This window comes from Adelges cooleyi, unplaced genomic scaffold, assembly GCF_023614345.1.
Source record: "Adelges cooleyi isolate 19-005CV unplaced genomic scaffold, UGA_ACOO_1.1 ACOO_flye_CR_arks_rails_tigmint_CR_PRNA_21, whole genome shotgun sequence".
Lineage (NCBI taxonomy): Eukaryota > Metazoa > Arthropoda > Insecta > Hemiptera > Adelgidae > Adelges > Adelges cooleyi.
In genome coordinates this window covers 4,531,307-4,545,040 of record NW_026095871.1, presented here as the reverse complement: position 1 = coordinate 4,545,040, position 13,734 = coordinate 4,531,307, and the positions used below count along the sequence as shown (strand labels likewise).

Genomic DNA, 13,734 nt, shown 5'->3' with positions numbered 1-13,734 from the left:
GTACGAGCAAATTGATTAAATATTTTATTACATTTTATACCACCAATTGGACTTCGGCATAATAGTAATAGTCGTTATAAGCTACATCTAAAGGTTTCTTTAAGCTATACGGGTAATAAAATGCAACATTTTCGTTAATAATATCAATGATTTCCGGGTTGTTTAAAATATTCTGTTCATCCGGATTATTATGAACATGAAGAATTGGTACGTTGGCACAGTACTGAAAAATAAAAATAAATATATATATTTATATTTATCGGTCGTTGTTTTATAATTTGCTATAGCATTGTTTTATAATACGTTAATAATTGCTATGAAAAACGTTTAAGTCGTCCTCGAGTAGCTGGGAAAACGAGCAAGGAAGATTAGAAATCGCTGTTCAGTGGAGGAACAGCATTGTCTCGAAATGACAAAAAAATTTTTTGTTAACAAAAAAATAAAATGCAATTTTGACTCACCTCTTCCAACATGGTAATGTTTGATTCTGAAGGCTCGTTAGACGTAAATATATTAACCCTGGATAGGATCTTGTTCGAAAGGGGTTTGAGATCTAACAATGATCTGAGCTGTGATCGCAGTACATTTAATGACTTGTATACTTTGTTAGCTGACGAAATTTTGCACGACTGCAATATTTTTGGTAGGTTCATCTTCCATTCCTGCAACGACGAAACGCTGTTGGCGACCTGCAGATAATACAAAAATCATAACATTAAGTCGGATGAAAATGCAATTGGGCATCTGCGACATGTTTACCGCGTGCGTTGGCAAAAACTTTGAGAGTAGTTTAGAGTTGAAGTTACTGTTCAACAGCAGATTTCGAAACGACCCGAATAACTCGTATGGAACGCCATCCAGAAGGGTAAGAGATACCATCAATCCTTTAGACTCTAACAGCTGCGTCATCAATAGGGCGACCGCACCACCCCAGGACTCTCCTATTATGGTGATTGATTTATGATCAGTTATTTCGGTGATCCTCTGCAATGCAATCAAATTCAAATTTCCATTGGATAATAAATTTGTGAATAAATAAACTTATACAGATATATGGTGTTCCACAAGGATAGTAAACTTGAAAATATGGATACTTCAAGAGATAATGCTATGTGATAATCCTCGTTAGATCTAATGTGTAGGAATATTATAAATCAGTGGGCAATATTTAAATGTCTGATTTTTATAATAAATAATAATATTCCATAATTTTACTTAAATTTTTTTTTTTGTAATGTTTAGCAAAATGTACATAAAAAAATGTGTTCTTTGAATAAAATTAGTCTACGCCTAATAGTGTAAATATGTACCTAAACATGGTCAAAAAAAATTATGCCTTCTATCGTTTATAGTTATCCGTAAGACTAGTGTAGAACGATAAAATAAATACTCTTTACACTTGAATAAAACACAATAGTCGTAGGACTTTTCTATAAAAAAAAAAGTGCATTTACATTTACTTTCTTTGTTGTATAAACATGAATATTATTTGCAAGTCAGAGCGGTACTTACTTCTATTAGAGTTTCAGCGACGTTCAAAATGGACTCGATATTTTCCGGATACCGGGCTACGAATGTTGGGTAACCCAAATTTTTGTAAAACGAGTTCAATTGCACCGGCCTGAAGCCGGGGATGAAAAACACCGGATAGGCGCCCTTGGCGTGACCGTACTTTGTACACTTAGTGGTCACTTCGACGAAATCTGATTTGTCCACAATGTACTCGGAAATGCGTTCCAATTCATCGGTTGTTTGTGGCAAAAACATGATACGTTTGGCAGTGTGCGCGGTCCCAGACAAACTGGTCACTATACAAAATAAAATTATAAACGCATTGTCTATAATATATTGTTACAGCTATAAACCCTAAACAGACGGATTTCACGTCAGTGCAGATAAATACGGTTTAATCGCCTTTAATCCGTACGAAATATTCAGGTAGGTATACAATGCCCGATTTAGACTTCAGAAGTAACGTTAAGTGGGTGGGTATCATGAAGTCATGAGCGCTCGTGGAATAGAAAAAAAATAACGGTGACGGGTAGAGAATTGCGGAGATAGGATTTGGCGTCTCGTACGAAAACTCGATAGAGGATATTATGTATTTGATGTATACGATCGTTTGTTCATAAACCACGTGAAACCCCATTTTGAATCCAAGTAAAGGCTTAAAAACGTTCATTGTGTTCGGTACAGAGTACAACTCTATCCGGTGTGTGAATTTCAGTCATGTGCACCTTTAAATTGTGTAACTGGCAACTTTCTTCGCCTGGATAATTATGAATATGTTCTGACCTAGTATAATAGGGCTATTATGCTATAACGGTCAAACGCGCCCCTGATCTGTTAATGGATCTTTGAACACACCATATTGTATCATCTATCGTTGTTATCGTCTAAGTATACTAAGTAGGCAATTTACTTTTCCGTTGGTTGTCCGTGTCTTTTGTGCACACCACTATGCCGGACGTGAGCTTCTCTGATTTGACCAACAGACTGTCGAGCGACGGTAGTATTTTCGAGATGTCCGGTTTGTCGTCACACTGTCCCCACGTTAAGCACATCGAATTCACGCCTTTGGCTCTGAAGTATTCACAGGACTTGGCTCCGCCGCACATCAAACAAACGAACAGCGGCTTTTGTTCGTACTTAGCCGATACCTTCTCCGTAGCGTATTGCATGTTTTCGATGATTTTTTCAGGTACCTAAGGACGAAATATCATCGGTCAACGCTGAATAATATTAATTTGCTTACACAGACGGCAGACGTTGCCGAAACGAAACTAACGTTTTTTACAAAAAATACCGCCGCCAACTCGTGTTTGGCAACTATATCGTCCAACAAGCTGAACGACGCTTGGGTGGTGTTCATCGAAGTCTGAGTGATCAATTTCACGGAAACCCCATTGAAACGGTCCAATAAAATATTAAACTTCCACGAAGTCCTGGACGTCAGAGAACATTTGTCCAAGGCCACGACTATTTTAAGAGCGCCTCTCAACATCAACCATTCAGCCAACGTTAGCCATTCGTCGGTTCCGTTGCCTAATAACAGTGATAGTTAATCCACATCCCGACAATAATTTGGTAAAAACAATAACTTAATGTGAGTTTATTTTTACCAACAACAAAGTATATTTTGTCCCGATAACAATAGAATTCATCGGTCAACTTAACGTTACTCGCGTTATTGTTGCTGTTGTTGTTTGCGCTTGACGTGGAAATAACCACTCGTTTGCAGTCGGCTTCTCGTGAAAACGTTCTATTTTCAAAGACAAAAAACAACAACTTTATTTGTTTGAAAACATTATAATATCTATGTATAAGTAACAACATAGCCCATACTCTAAATTTTTTCTCGCTTGTATTGTAGTGCACGCTCCTTTGAAAAGTTGTCTAGAGAATGGTTTGATAACACCATTGTTCAAAGCCAGCTGTACTGATTTCTGTATATTCTTTTTAGTGTGGTCGTTTTCCTCTATAATTCTATTTGGCCCAATTACATAGAACGAAATGTCAGACAAGAACTTGCGCAGACCTGCAATCATTTGATGAGTTGACTTTAAGAAAACAACCGGTTAACCGTAACAGTTTTACTCAATTCCTCCAACAGCACAAAATACTCTAATGCAATTCCAGTAGGACCCTATTCCGGGTTAATTCAAGCGTATTAGCTTACTATAATGTTATGTATCTGAGTTTTTTTCTTTTAGTAATTTTCTACCCTGAATTTCAGCTTAAGATTTAATTGGAGCTTTTTTATATAAATTTATTATACTTAGCAAACAACGTTGGCGAGAATCTCCCAATAAACTACAATCTTGGTTCTAAAAAAAATATGTTAAAAGCCGCTTTTTTAACGCGGTTGAAATAGCTAAGACTTAATTGAAGCTCCAGTAAATTTTTACGTTGTATTATATTATTAATATTTAAAAAATAATTGGAATTTAGTACCCAGACTGCAGCTACGACTAGGAGTACCTAACTTTTATGTCGCTGCGCAACTGTACTTACCCATTTTATTTCTACTCGACACCATGTTTTTTGTTAAAAATACACATTTTCCATGTAGAGCTGTTAGACGTAAGAATCTATTTGCATCTTCTCCGTCCTGACAGTTTATTACAATATCCAATTTACTTGTTGTCACCAGAACTTTGATTTCATTGTCTTTGTTATCGTACAATATGTTTGAATTAGATATCTAAATTAAATATTCAATGTATTAAATATTTTTACAAAAAAATCTATTCTACAGACAATGGTTCGCGGAAAAAAATACATAATTGCTCTAACTATAAATTTATTGTGTCCCTATATTAACCATAATTTTAGTTAATCTAACTTAAATTTTTCCGTGTTATTTATCTCCTGATATACCTTCAGTTATAAGTTAACACTACACTCAAGTAGCCTATAAATATAATAAGATCACTATTATTAATACATTTGGTTTATGACTATTTTAATAATTTATTAATAATTAAGTAATATTTAGAGTAAATATTTAATTACCGAAGGAAATCTTTGTTTCAGCAGTGCAGCTTGTTCAGAATTTGAGACTAAAGTATACAGTGTGCATTTTTCTTCAAGACATATAGCAACAAGTGCTAGACTGGCTGGATGTATTCCAGCGTTAATGAGTACACGTGAATCTTTTGTTACCGTGCATATTTCTTTTAAGACGTAATATGCCTTTAAAAAACAACATAACAAATTAATAATTTTAGTATAATAAAAACGACGTGTATAATAATAAGGTACCATCGAATAAGATAATGGAATGGTTGCAGCATCTTCAAGTGACAAACTTTTAGGAATGTGCCATGAAAGTATTGGATCTGCTTTGATATTAGTTAGAGTCGGTACATATGGAGCAATACCCATTACCGGTGTACCGTTGATGGTCAATCCTGAGTATTCTATAGGTCCTAGATCATGTTCGTCGTTAAATTTGCATGCATCAGAATCTTGAGAATTGATTCCGATGTACTTAACATCGACGTTGTTTAAACTGGAATAGGGAATTTATTTTTTGTATTACTTTTTCTCATTTAAAACAGTAACCTGGTCATAACTTATTAAAAGCAATTATCCAGAAAATGTTATGTTTTTTTCTCTATTATTAATTACACAATTTATATTTAATCAGTCTCAGTAAAACGGCAGTAGATATAATGGAATTTATTAATATTAATAAAAAAAATAATATCTAACAATTATTAGAAAAGCTAAGATGTTAAAAATGTTGCCTAACTAATAATAATCGTATTCGCTTATCTTAATACAGTTTTTTTAGGTTCAGCATAGTGGCCATTACTTTTTAACTTAATTTGTTGGTTTGGTCGGTAGGTGTGGAACACGCATGTAAGAATAACAAAGATTTGTACATAACATTTTTTCATTAATTTGGTACTTATGCTATTTTGTCTATAATATGTAACATAATATAGTTGAAATAATTAAATCAATTTAAACTTACGACATATACGCTAAGTCGTTGACTATAGATGTATCAGCTAGTTTATGCATAACCGAAGAAGTGATAGTCATTTCTTTACATGTGAACCATTCGTTATTTAAATAAATATTTAATAACAAATCTTTCGCTAATTGTTTAGCATAAAACGGATCTTGTACAGTAAAGTCAGAAATCGAATTATCCAGAACAAAGAAAAATCTAAAAATACAATTTAGATGATAAAATATACTTAGATGAATTACTCGTATTCGTATACACTTGGTATATAAATTTATAGTACCTGATATTTGAAACTGAGCTCAATTGTTTTACCAACGACAACGTCCCATTCAGCGGTATAACTCTGGATGTAATACAAATGAGTTTTTCGGTATTATTAATATCTTTTAAAGAGTTTTGAATACTGTCGGAACAATTTATGTTTTCACTATTCAATTCAAACGTGACAAAGCTACTTTGTGTTCCAGTTTTAATAACCTGTAAAGGAAATGTATTAATAGAGTACAGGTCGAGCGATGAAGCATAATATGTTGCAATAGTACTTACTTTTTTTATTAATGCCAAATAATGACTACCAAATCTTTGTTGTATTACAACTGTCCAATCATCGTTGCCGTTTAAAGAACTTTTCGATAAAACGATTAGATGACAGTTATTTTGTTTCGATAACAGTGTCATGACGTTAGTTAAGTGTTCGTCTCTAGTAATCGCAAAACACTGCGAGTTGGCCGAGTTGCTGGTTAACACTTTCACGTTTGTATCAACTTGCACCAATTGAATTCCGAAACTCTAAAGGTTATAATGTTTGCATAAAATATATTAAAAACCGATTAATACGTCTAACATTGTAAGAAGTCATGGACTATATAAGTGTCGTACGTTGGTTTTTAAAATGTGTTCGGTATACGTCACTAAATCCTGGTCTTTTGCATCATAAATTGGATACATGGTAATTTTTCCGAATTCACTAACTTGTGTTAGCTCAAAAATGAGATCCATGGAAACGTCGAGGAAATCGTTTTGGTCCTGAGAAAAATTGTAATGAAAAAATTGTTTAAATTCCATAACTTTGATAAAAATAATACTTTTAAATTGGGCTGGTCCAATAAGATAACTCTCTGATCATTAAACTGCAGCGCGTTTTTAATCGACGGTTCTAAGGGTAGTTTCCCGCATTCTACAAGTGAAAATACAATGCCAGGAGCAGTGACTTTATTCGTAAGTACGTTATATTTTACGCGTACATCTATGAAAAAAAAAAAGAAAAGGTGTGTATATACCATTTAGATATTTAAAATGTTTTAAAGTGTCTATAAAATTGGCCTTACCACTACACTTAAGCTCGTTCATTTTTATTGGGTTTATGAAAACTTCGTTTACTGCCACAGGATAGCAGAGCTCACCGTATTTTTCCATGTTGTATAACGTCGGCAGCTGTAATAATCCGTCCAGAAAATGGAACCAGTTTGTATCCCAAGTCAAAATGGCATCTATTTCTAAAAGTTATAACAACTATATTGCTGGTTTTTATTTAGGGGAGGGATCTTGTAGTATAGGTATGTTATAAACCTGTTTCGGTTTCGTATACGTTGATTTGTTTTAGTTTTTTAAATGTATCGCCAGCACAGTAATTAAAATGATCAAAGCTTGAATATATCTCTCCATGGTTATACGAAACTTGAGGTGTGCCCTGCTGTGATTTTTTTGTTTCTTCTGAGTATTTATTTAAGTCGTGTGAATCGATCGGAACTTTTACGGTTCCTGTTATTATTATATCGCTATCCAAGCAGAGCTCAAACCGTCCTGTTCCAGCTTGTATAGTTGAATAAATTTCATTATGTTCTAGAACCATCGAAAAACACAATATTATGTTATGGATTAATACATAATTAAAAATTCCTACATTAACGACTACGATTGTTGAGAACAAATTTAACAACATATTGGCGACGAAAAGGGTTTTGACAAATATACTCGTGTAGGTACACTTATGAATAACGTTAACAGTTCACACTATTTTATGTTATATCTGTAGTCATAGATTAAATATTGATAACGACAAACTTAAGTATTTTTTGTAAATAATTATTTTTTTACTAAATATGAAAGCAATGACACTTCAGTAAAAAAATAATATCTAATTTTGGAATTATCATAATTTGACCTAGTCCATCGGTGTTTTCCAAGCTGTAAAAAATAGCGATAGACAATTATGGTGTCTTATAGTTACTTACGATTATTTTTCAGAATGACATGTCGATGGACCACGATATCTTGGAAAATAACTGGTGTGGTAAACTCTTTTTGCCCCTTGAGTTTTAATAAGGACTCCCATACGTAATACTAAAAAAAACAATAAGTATTTATTATAAACATTTTCATTTGTTTTCTCGATTTATCAAACAATAATTACCAGAAGTGTCGAAAAAGGTATAATATGACATCCAAGTATTCCATAGTCTTCTATCGAAGAATTTTTAGACGGACTTAATGATACATATCTTTCTCCTCTATTTTTTTTCAACTAATGACAAAAAAAACTAGTGAAAAAAATGAGTGTTAAAGTTTTATCATATTTCTATGAAAGTTGAGTTTACCAATGCATCTAAGCCAATAGGCTTCCATTCATCTGTGTGGTTCCATCCGCATAATGTATATAAAGGCGCAGTACCAGTCGAAACTGGAAAATCAACTGAACTATAAAGCGCACTGATGTTAGGATTTAAACCATGAACGTACATTCTGAAAAGACATACGTTATATTATGCTATTAGTATTTAAAAAAAAAAACACGAATTGGTAGATTCAAAATAAACCATTAAGTCATTATATCGAGTCTGTTTTATGGAAGTATATTTTATGCTCAATCCTATCTAACGCCATAATATCTTGTTCTTTTTGAAGCAAGTCTAAAGGAGCTATTTATAAATACATACAGTAAGAATGTATGATTTATTCAAGTATATGCCATTTATGTTGTGAAGATGAAATATTACTTAGTGATATGATAAAAGACTAATCGAAATCAGCAAGTCGCTTTTGTCATATATTTGGTGTTTCATTAAGAACGCAAGATAGCCAGAAATAAAAATTGTCATAACTTCTAAAATTGTACTCTTTGTAGATGATTCTAGGCATTCTAATTTGTTTTGTATAATGTCCGAATTTCTGAATCAACTATTGGTAACATTTCGTAAAATAAAAAAAGAAGATATTCATTGTGGAAAATAACAAAAATCATATAGCACTTTTAAGCCATTTGGAATTATTGAGAAAAACAAAATTATTTTAATTAATGATCAATCCTATTAAAATTAAAGGTTAATTTCCTTACTTGCCAATGGCGGTTAATAAAAATGAAATAGAATCTCCAAACACGCGCTGAGTTAACGGAATGTGAACGGCTTCTGTCATAGAACGTTTAATAATTGCTTGCAAAAGTCCATGTGGGGCGATTTCAATGACAACTGCGTTTTTCGGTATGTATTTGCAGGTTTCTTCAAACAATACAGGACTCAGCAGATTGTTGGTGTGATACTCAGCTGAGCACGTGGCCGCTAGTTCCGAGTCCCATTGCGCTTCCGGAATGGAAGTACTCAGCCATTTCGACGACCTGGGTTTTGGCGTTGGTATGATCTAAAAATATATCGCCGTTGCTTAATGCCAATCGGCGGATTTCATCGGAAATTATGCACATACCTTTCGCAAATACTTAAATAAAGTGGGACCTGCTGGCTGTATGTAGCGACTGTGAAACGAAATGTTTGAGACGTTAACAGATCTAGCGAACACATTTTGCGACTTCAGCTGTTCGACAAAGTCGATGATGCTCTTCGTTGGCCCCGAGATGGTGCAGCTTTCTCCTGAATTATGACAGGCAACGTCTATGTCACTGGGCAATTTGGATTTGATCGTCTGGTAGCCAAGACCTATAGCAGCCATCATCCCACTGGGAAGCTGGGTTTCCACTGAAGCTCGTCCTCTCATGTAAGCGGCCAACATCATTTCTTCGGCAGTAAAGCATCCGTCGGCATAGGCGCATCCGAGTTCACCGACCGAATGGCCAACCATACCATCGGGCACGATGTTTATCGCATTTAACACATCGACAAGACCAATCTAAACTCATCGGGTTGTTTTATATTAACGAGAGTAACGTGAGATAATCGAGAAACTTTAATCGATTTGCGTTTACCTGTATGGCGGCTATTCCCACAAACGAATTTAGTATATTGTCGAACATGGTGGAATCGAGATTGGTGATAATATCAAAAATATCGATTCCTTTTGGCCGCATAACCGCATCGCATTTTCGAATGGCTTTGGCAAACACTGGAATGCTTAGAAGTTGAGTACCCATACCCAACCATTGTGATCCCATTCCGGAGAAAACAAACCAGACTGGGGGTTTTTCCAATGTCACGGGCTGATAAAAATAGAATTATTGCTGACATAAATTAACACTATAGTTTTTCGAGGTGAGATGTGCTCACGTAAATATCCTTTTCTCTAGATTTCGTCTCAGGCAAAATGTAGAAACTTCGAAAGAAATGCGCATTAATTGTTTTGGAAAACACATTATGCAGCAACGCAATATATTCTTCATCGATTTTATACTTTTCCATCTAAAAGCGTAGGACAAATCCATTTATTTAACAAGTTTCAACTCGTGTTCTAATAGTGTATACCTAAAGTAAATCATACCGTTTTTATACTATGTTTAAGGCCCTCTTCGTTACGTCCAGAAAGTAAAATCAGTCTTGGCAATCCGTCATCAAATATTTCGTTCTTTTGATAAACCCTTTTCTTTGGTTTGTCGTGACGTTTTAAGACGATATGTCCGTAATTTCCAGTTCTTCCAAACACGTTTATCCCAACAACATCGCCTTTAAATGGAGTTTTTTCTGTAACAACCTATAAAAATATTAGACGTAATATTCTCAGAACTAACTATTTTAGTTTATTCCCATTGTGGAATAGGTAACCGCAGAAACCTCAATTTGTCCTGACATAAGAGCTTTTGAGTCTTGATTCGGTTTTGAGTAGTTTATGTTGGGTGGGAAATAGCCATCGTCCATGGTTATAATCGCTTTGGTTATTGAAGAGAATACAGACGCGACGTCGGTATGGCCTATATTGCTCTTTATCGATCCGATTTTAAGGGGTTCCTTTCTGTCCGGAGTACAGAATACTTCTTGTAATGCATCTAATTCCAACGCATCAACATCCTAATTTAAACATTGGAAATAAACGTTCATGTAAAATCAGTATGTACTCAATATTGGGTAGCTCAGTGATTATTTTGTGTAAAATTACCTTAACGCCATAGCCGTCAGCTTCGACAAACAAAACGTCAGCCGGGTTAATCTTTGCTTCTTTGTATGCCTCCACTATGATTTGTTTACTGTAGTCTTTAGAATAATTAGTGAATATTCCGGTGTTGTTTCCTATTTGTTCCATTTTCACACTCAACAACGTACCATACGACCGTCTAGCGTCTGAAGAATTTTGCAGTAACAAAGCTACGCAAGCTTCAGCTCTGTTAAAACCACAAGCTGAAATAACAACACCGGAAAATTCGTAAATTTTTTTTTATATAATTTTACAAATAAAACAATAACCGTTATTGTTTTCTACAAATCAATACCGTCATCGCTGAAAGATTTCGTCTCCATTCCATCAGTAAGGACTCCTAATCCTTTCAACTGTAATGATATATTGGGCCGTTGTACTAAATTACAACCAGCAATTATCGCAGTTCTAATATGACCGCTCTCAATCATTTGCTTTGCCATTACAAGTGCATCCGCTCCGCCAGCAAAAGAGGAGAACATAGTAAAACTGGGCCCTAATAATTTCAAGTTGTGCTATGTTTTTTATCTTCATACATTTACAAACATATTTACAAGTCGTTAATTACCATTCAAGTTTAAGACATACGACAGCCTGTTAGCTTGCATAGCTTTGTTGTGACCGAGAATGGCAAACCCTGACCTGGTTTCGTCATACATTGAAATGGTATCAGTTTCACTCCCAGAAGAACAGGCGAATACTGCCGTATTAGTATCATACAGTTCGCTTGGATTTATTCCTAGATACAATTTTAGTTAGTTTATTAATATAACGGATACCTTACGAAACAAAATTAGATTTAAGAAAAAAAACTGTTTACATTCTCTCAAGATGTACACCCATATTTTATAAATCCAGCTAGTTACAAAACTAGAAACAAGTTATTTTTATTATAAAAAAAAGAATTATTTATGTTTTATTTTAAAAACAAAATATATATTATGTATGATTTATGCATACTGCAGTTGAAGTATATGTTCCACTTTTAAGGTGGTAAAATACAATTTTTTCTCGCCTAACAAATATTTTAAGAAGCAATTACACCCTCCAAATTCAACTATTATATTTAGTTTTGGATTTTATACTCTTGTGTAGTCGAAACTAGTGGTTGAAAAAACATATTCTAAATACTATTCTAGGCAGCAAATGCTTTGTTATTACATATAATAATATTATGTTTTGTTTACAATTAAAACTACGTAAAAAATCGTCGGGAATTTTCAAATTGGAAGTTCAAACATATTTAAGGTACGATTTTGTTTTAATATTATATCAAAGTATCACCTGCATCGATTATTGCTTCTACGGCTCTTTCCAAAGTAAATCTGATCACAGTTTCTGAACACTCGCAGAGTTTGCCGTTCATGTTGAAAAAAACATTGTCAAATCGATCGATATTGTTTACTTTACCTACGCCAGATAATATCCCATATTCATCTAAAAAAAAAAAATTAATATATTTCATGTATCATTTATAATAAGGTTAAATCATTGCATTCTCCATGTTACTCTTGAATACTCTGTATTTGCTAAGGTAATACAGGCTAATGATTATTGTTTAATAATGTTATTACTATTATAATAATGATATTTACAATTTGTATACTTTTCTTTCTTTAATAATTAATATAATTGTTTTTAAACAAATGTAGTTAAGTATTTATTAATAGGATCTGTCAGAAACCCTCGGTCCTCAACCCGGGGCCATTAACAGGCTTGTTAGTTTTATGACCCAGACCAAATTATGCAGTTGTCTATGAGGGTGTACTGTTTCTGCACAATGTAACCCAAATGTAATAATTTAATGTAACCCAATGGCCTTTGCCGCCGAGGGAAATAATAAAAAAAAAAAAAAAATGTATTAATGTACAGACATCATAAACGTATTTAAACTGTAGTAGGTATAATAATTTCTTGTAATAAATTCAAAAACAGATAGAACATGTATAATTTAATATATAAAACCTGTTAAAAGAAATAGATTTTAAGATTTTTTAAAAGAAAAATGTTATATTATTGTTTTTGTTATTACTTATGAATAATGATAAGGCGCTTAATAGAGGATTAGGTATCCATTTTATAAATATGTTAGTTACATAAGAAAAATAGTTTTTATAATATAAAGTATATTAATTAGTGTTCTACGGGTCATTCACAACGTTACAAGTACTAAGTGATTACATTACAGTGTAACATATATTATACATACAGTATAACTCTATGGTCCTATGTAAATGCCACAACAACATAAACAGTGTCTATCTGTTAAGAATATTATTAATTATTTACTACAATAATCTCACCTATAGGCCAACGTCTCGAGTCTAAAGTGATCACACTTTTCTTATCAAAAAGTACATCTTTTAGCTCATCCACGCTGTTGCTATTCGGAAATACACCAGATATACCCGATATGACGACTTCAACTTTATTTGTTTCGGCCATTTGAAAGTAGTGTAATCGAATAAAGACTAATCAAATCGTGTTCTATGTATTCTGTAGAAATTACTTTGAAGTCGTTAAAGTACCATTGATTCATTTGCTGTTACTACACCGACTATTTAGCAATGGTAACTGAAGAAACGGACACTATTAAAGGGCCATCACCTTCCCATGAATTATGATAATTGATGATAATTGTATTCATAGCCATCTGCAATTATTGTCATAATATTAATTTACAGCGAATATCATGTGCAGAGTACGATGAACTAATATTTCCGATGTCAAACTACTTTTTGATGTTTTTGATCTATGTATTAAGTATTTATGTTTTAGCAATATCGGTATACCATCAGTCTACTTGTTAAATTAATTAGTCACATTAGCATAATTACCGTCTTTAACCTTCAGTCTTATATTATTTTTATAAAACTTTGCATTCGACATTTTTTTTATCT

At 33.4% G+C, this 13,734-nt stretch overlaps 1 protein-coding gene across 1 annotated transcript; it reads right to left on the bottom strand.

Annotated features, from left to right (window-relative positions):
- Window position 1: 1 nt before the first annotated feature.
- Window positions 2-13,423, bottom strand: LOC126834985 (fatty acid synthase-like). Its single transcript, XM_050567247.1, has 32 exons — window positions 13,138-13,423; window positions 12,119-12,271; window positions 11,403-11,573; window positions 11,130-11,330; window positions 10,799-11,037; window positions 10,477-10,710; window positions 10,187-10,396; window positions 9,976-10,107; window positions 9,678-9,908; window positions 9,182-9,601; window positions 8,817-9,118; window positions 8,080-8,224; window positions 7,896-8,006; window positions 7,717-7,825; window positions 7,052-7,324; window positions 6,811-6,978; window positions 6,568-6,728; window positions 6,362-6,508; window positions 6,029-6,271; window positions 5,763-5,959; window positions 5,483-5,680; window positions 4,765-5,014; window positions 4,516-4,695; window positions 4,015-4,204; window positions 3,346-3,538; window positions 3,123-3,262; window positions 2,789-3,045; window positions 2,423-2,705; window positions 1,513-1,808; window positions 760-984; window positions 462-689; window positions 2-223 (listed from the first exon to the last, which is right to left on the bottom strand). The coding sequence occupies exons 1-32, from the start codon at window positions 13,277-13,279 to the stop codon at window positions 35-37; spliced, it is 6,618 nt and encodes a 2,205-aa protein (XP_050423204.1). The 5' UTR covers window positions 13,280-13,423; the 3' UTR covers window positions 2-34.
- Window positions 13,424-13,734: the final 311 nt, after the last annotated feature.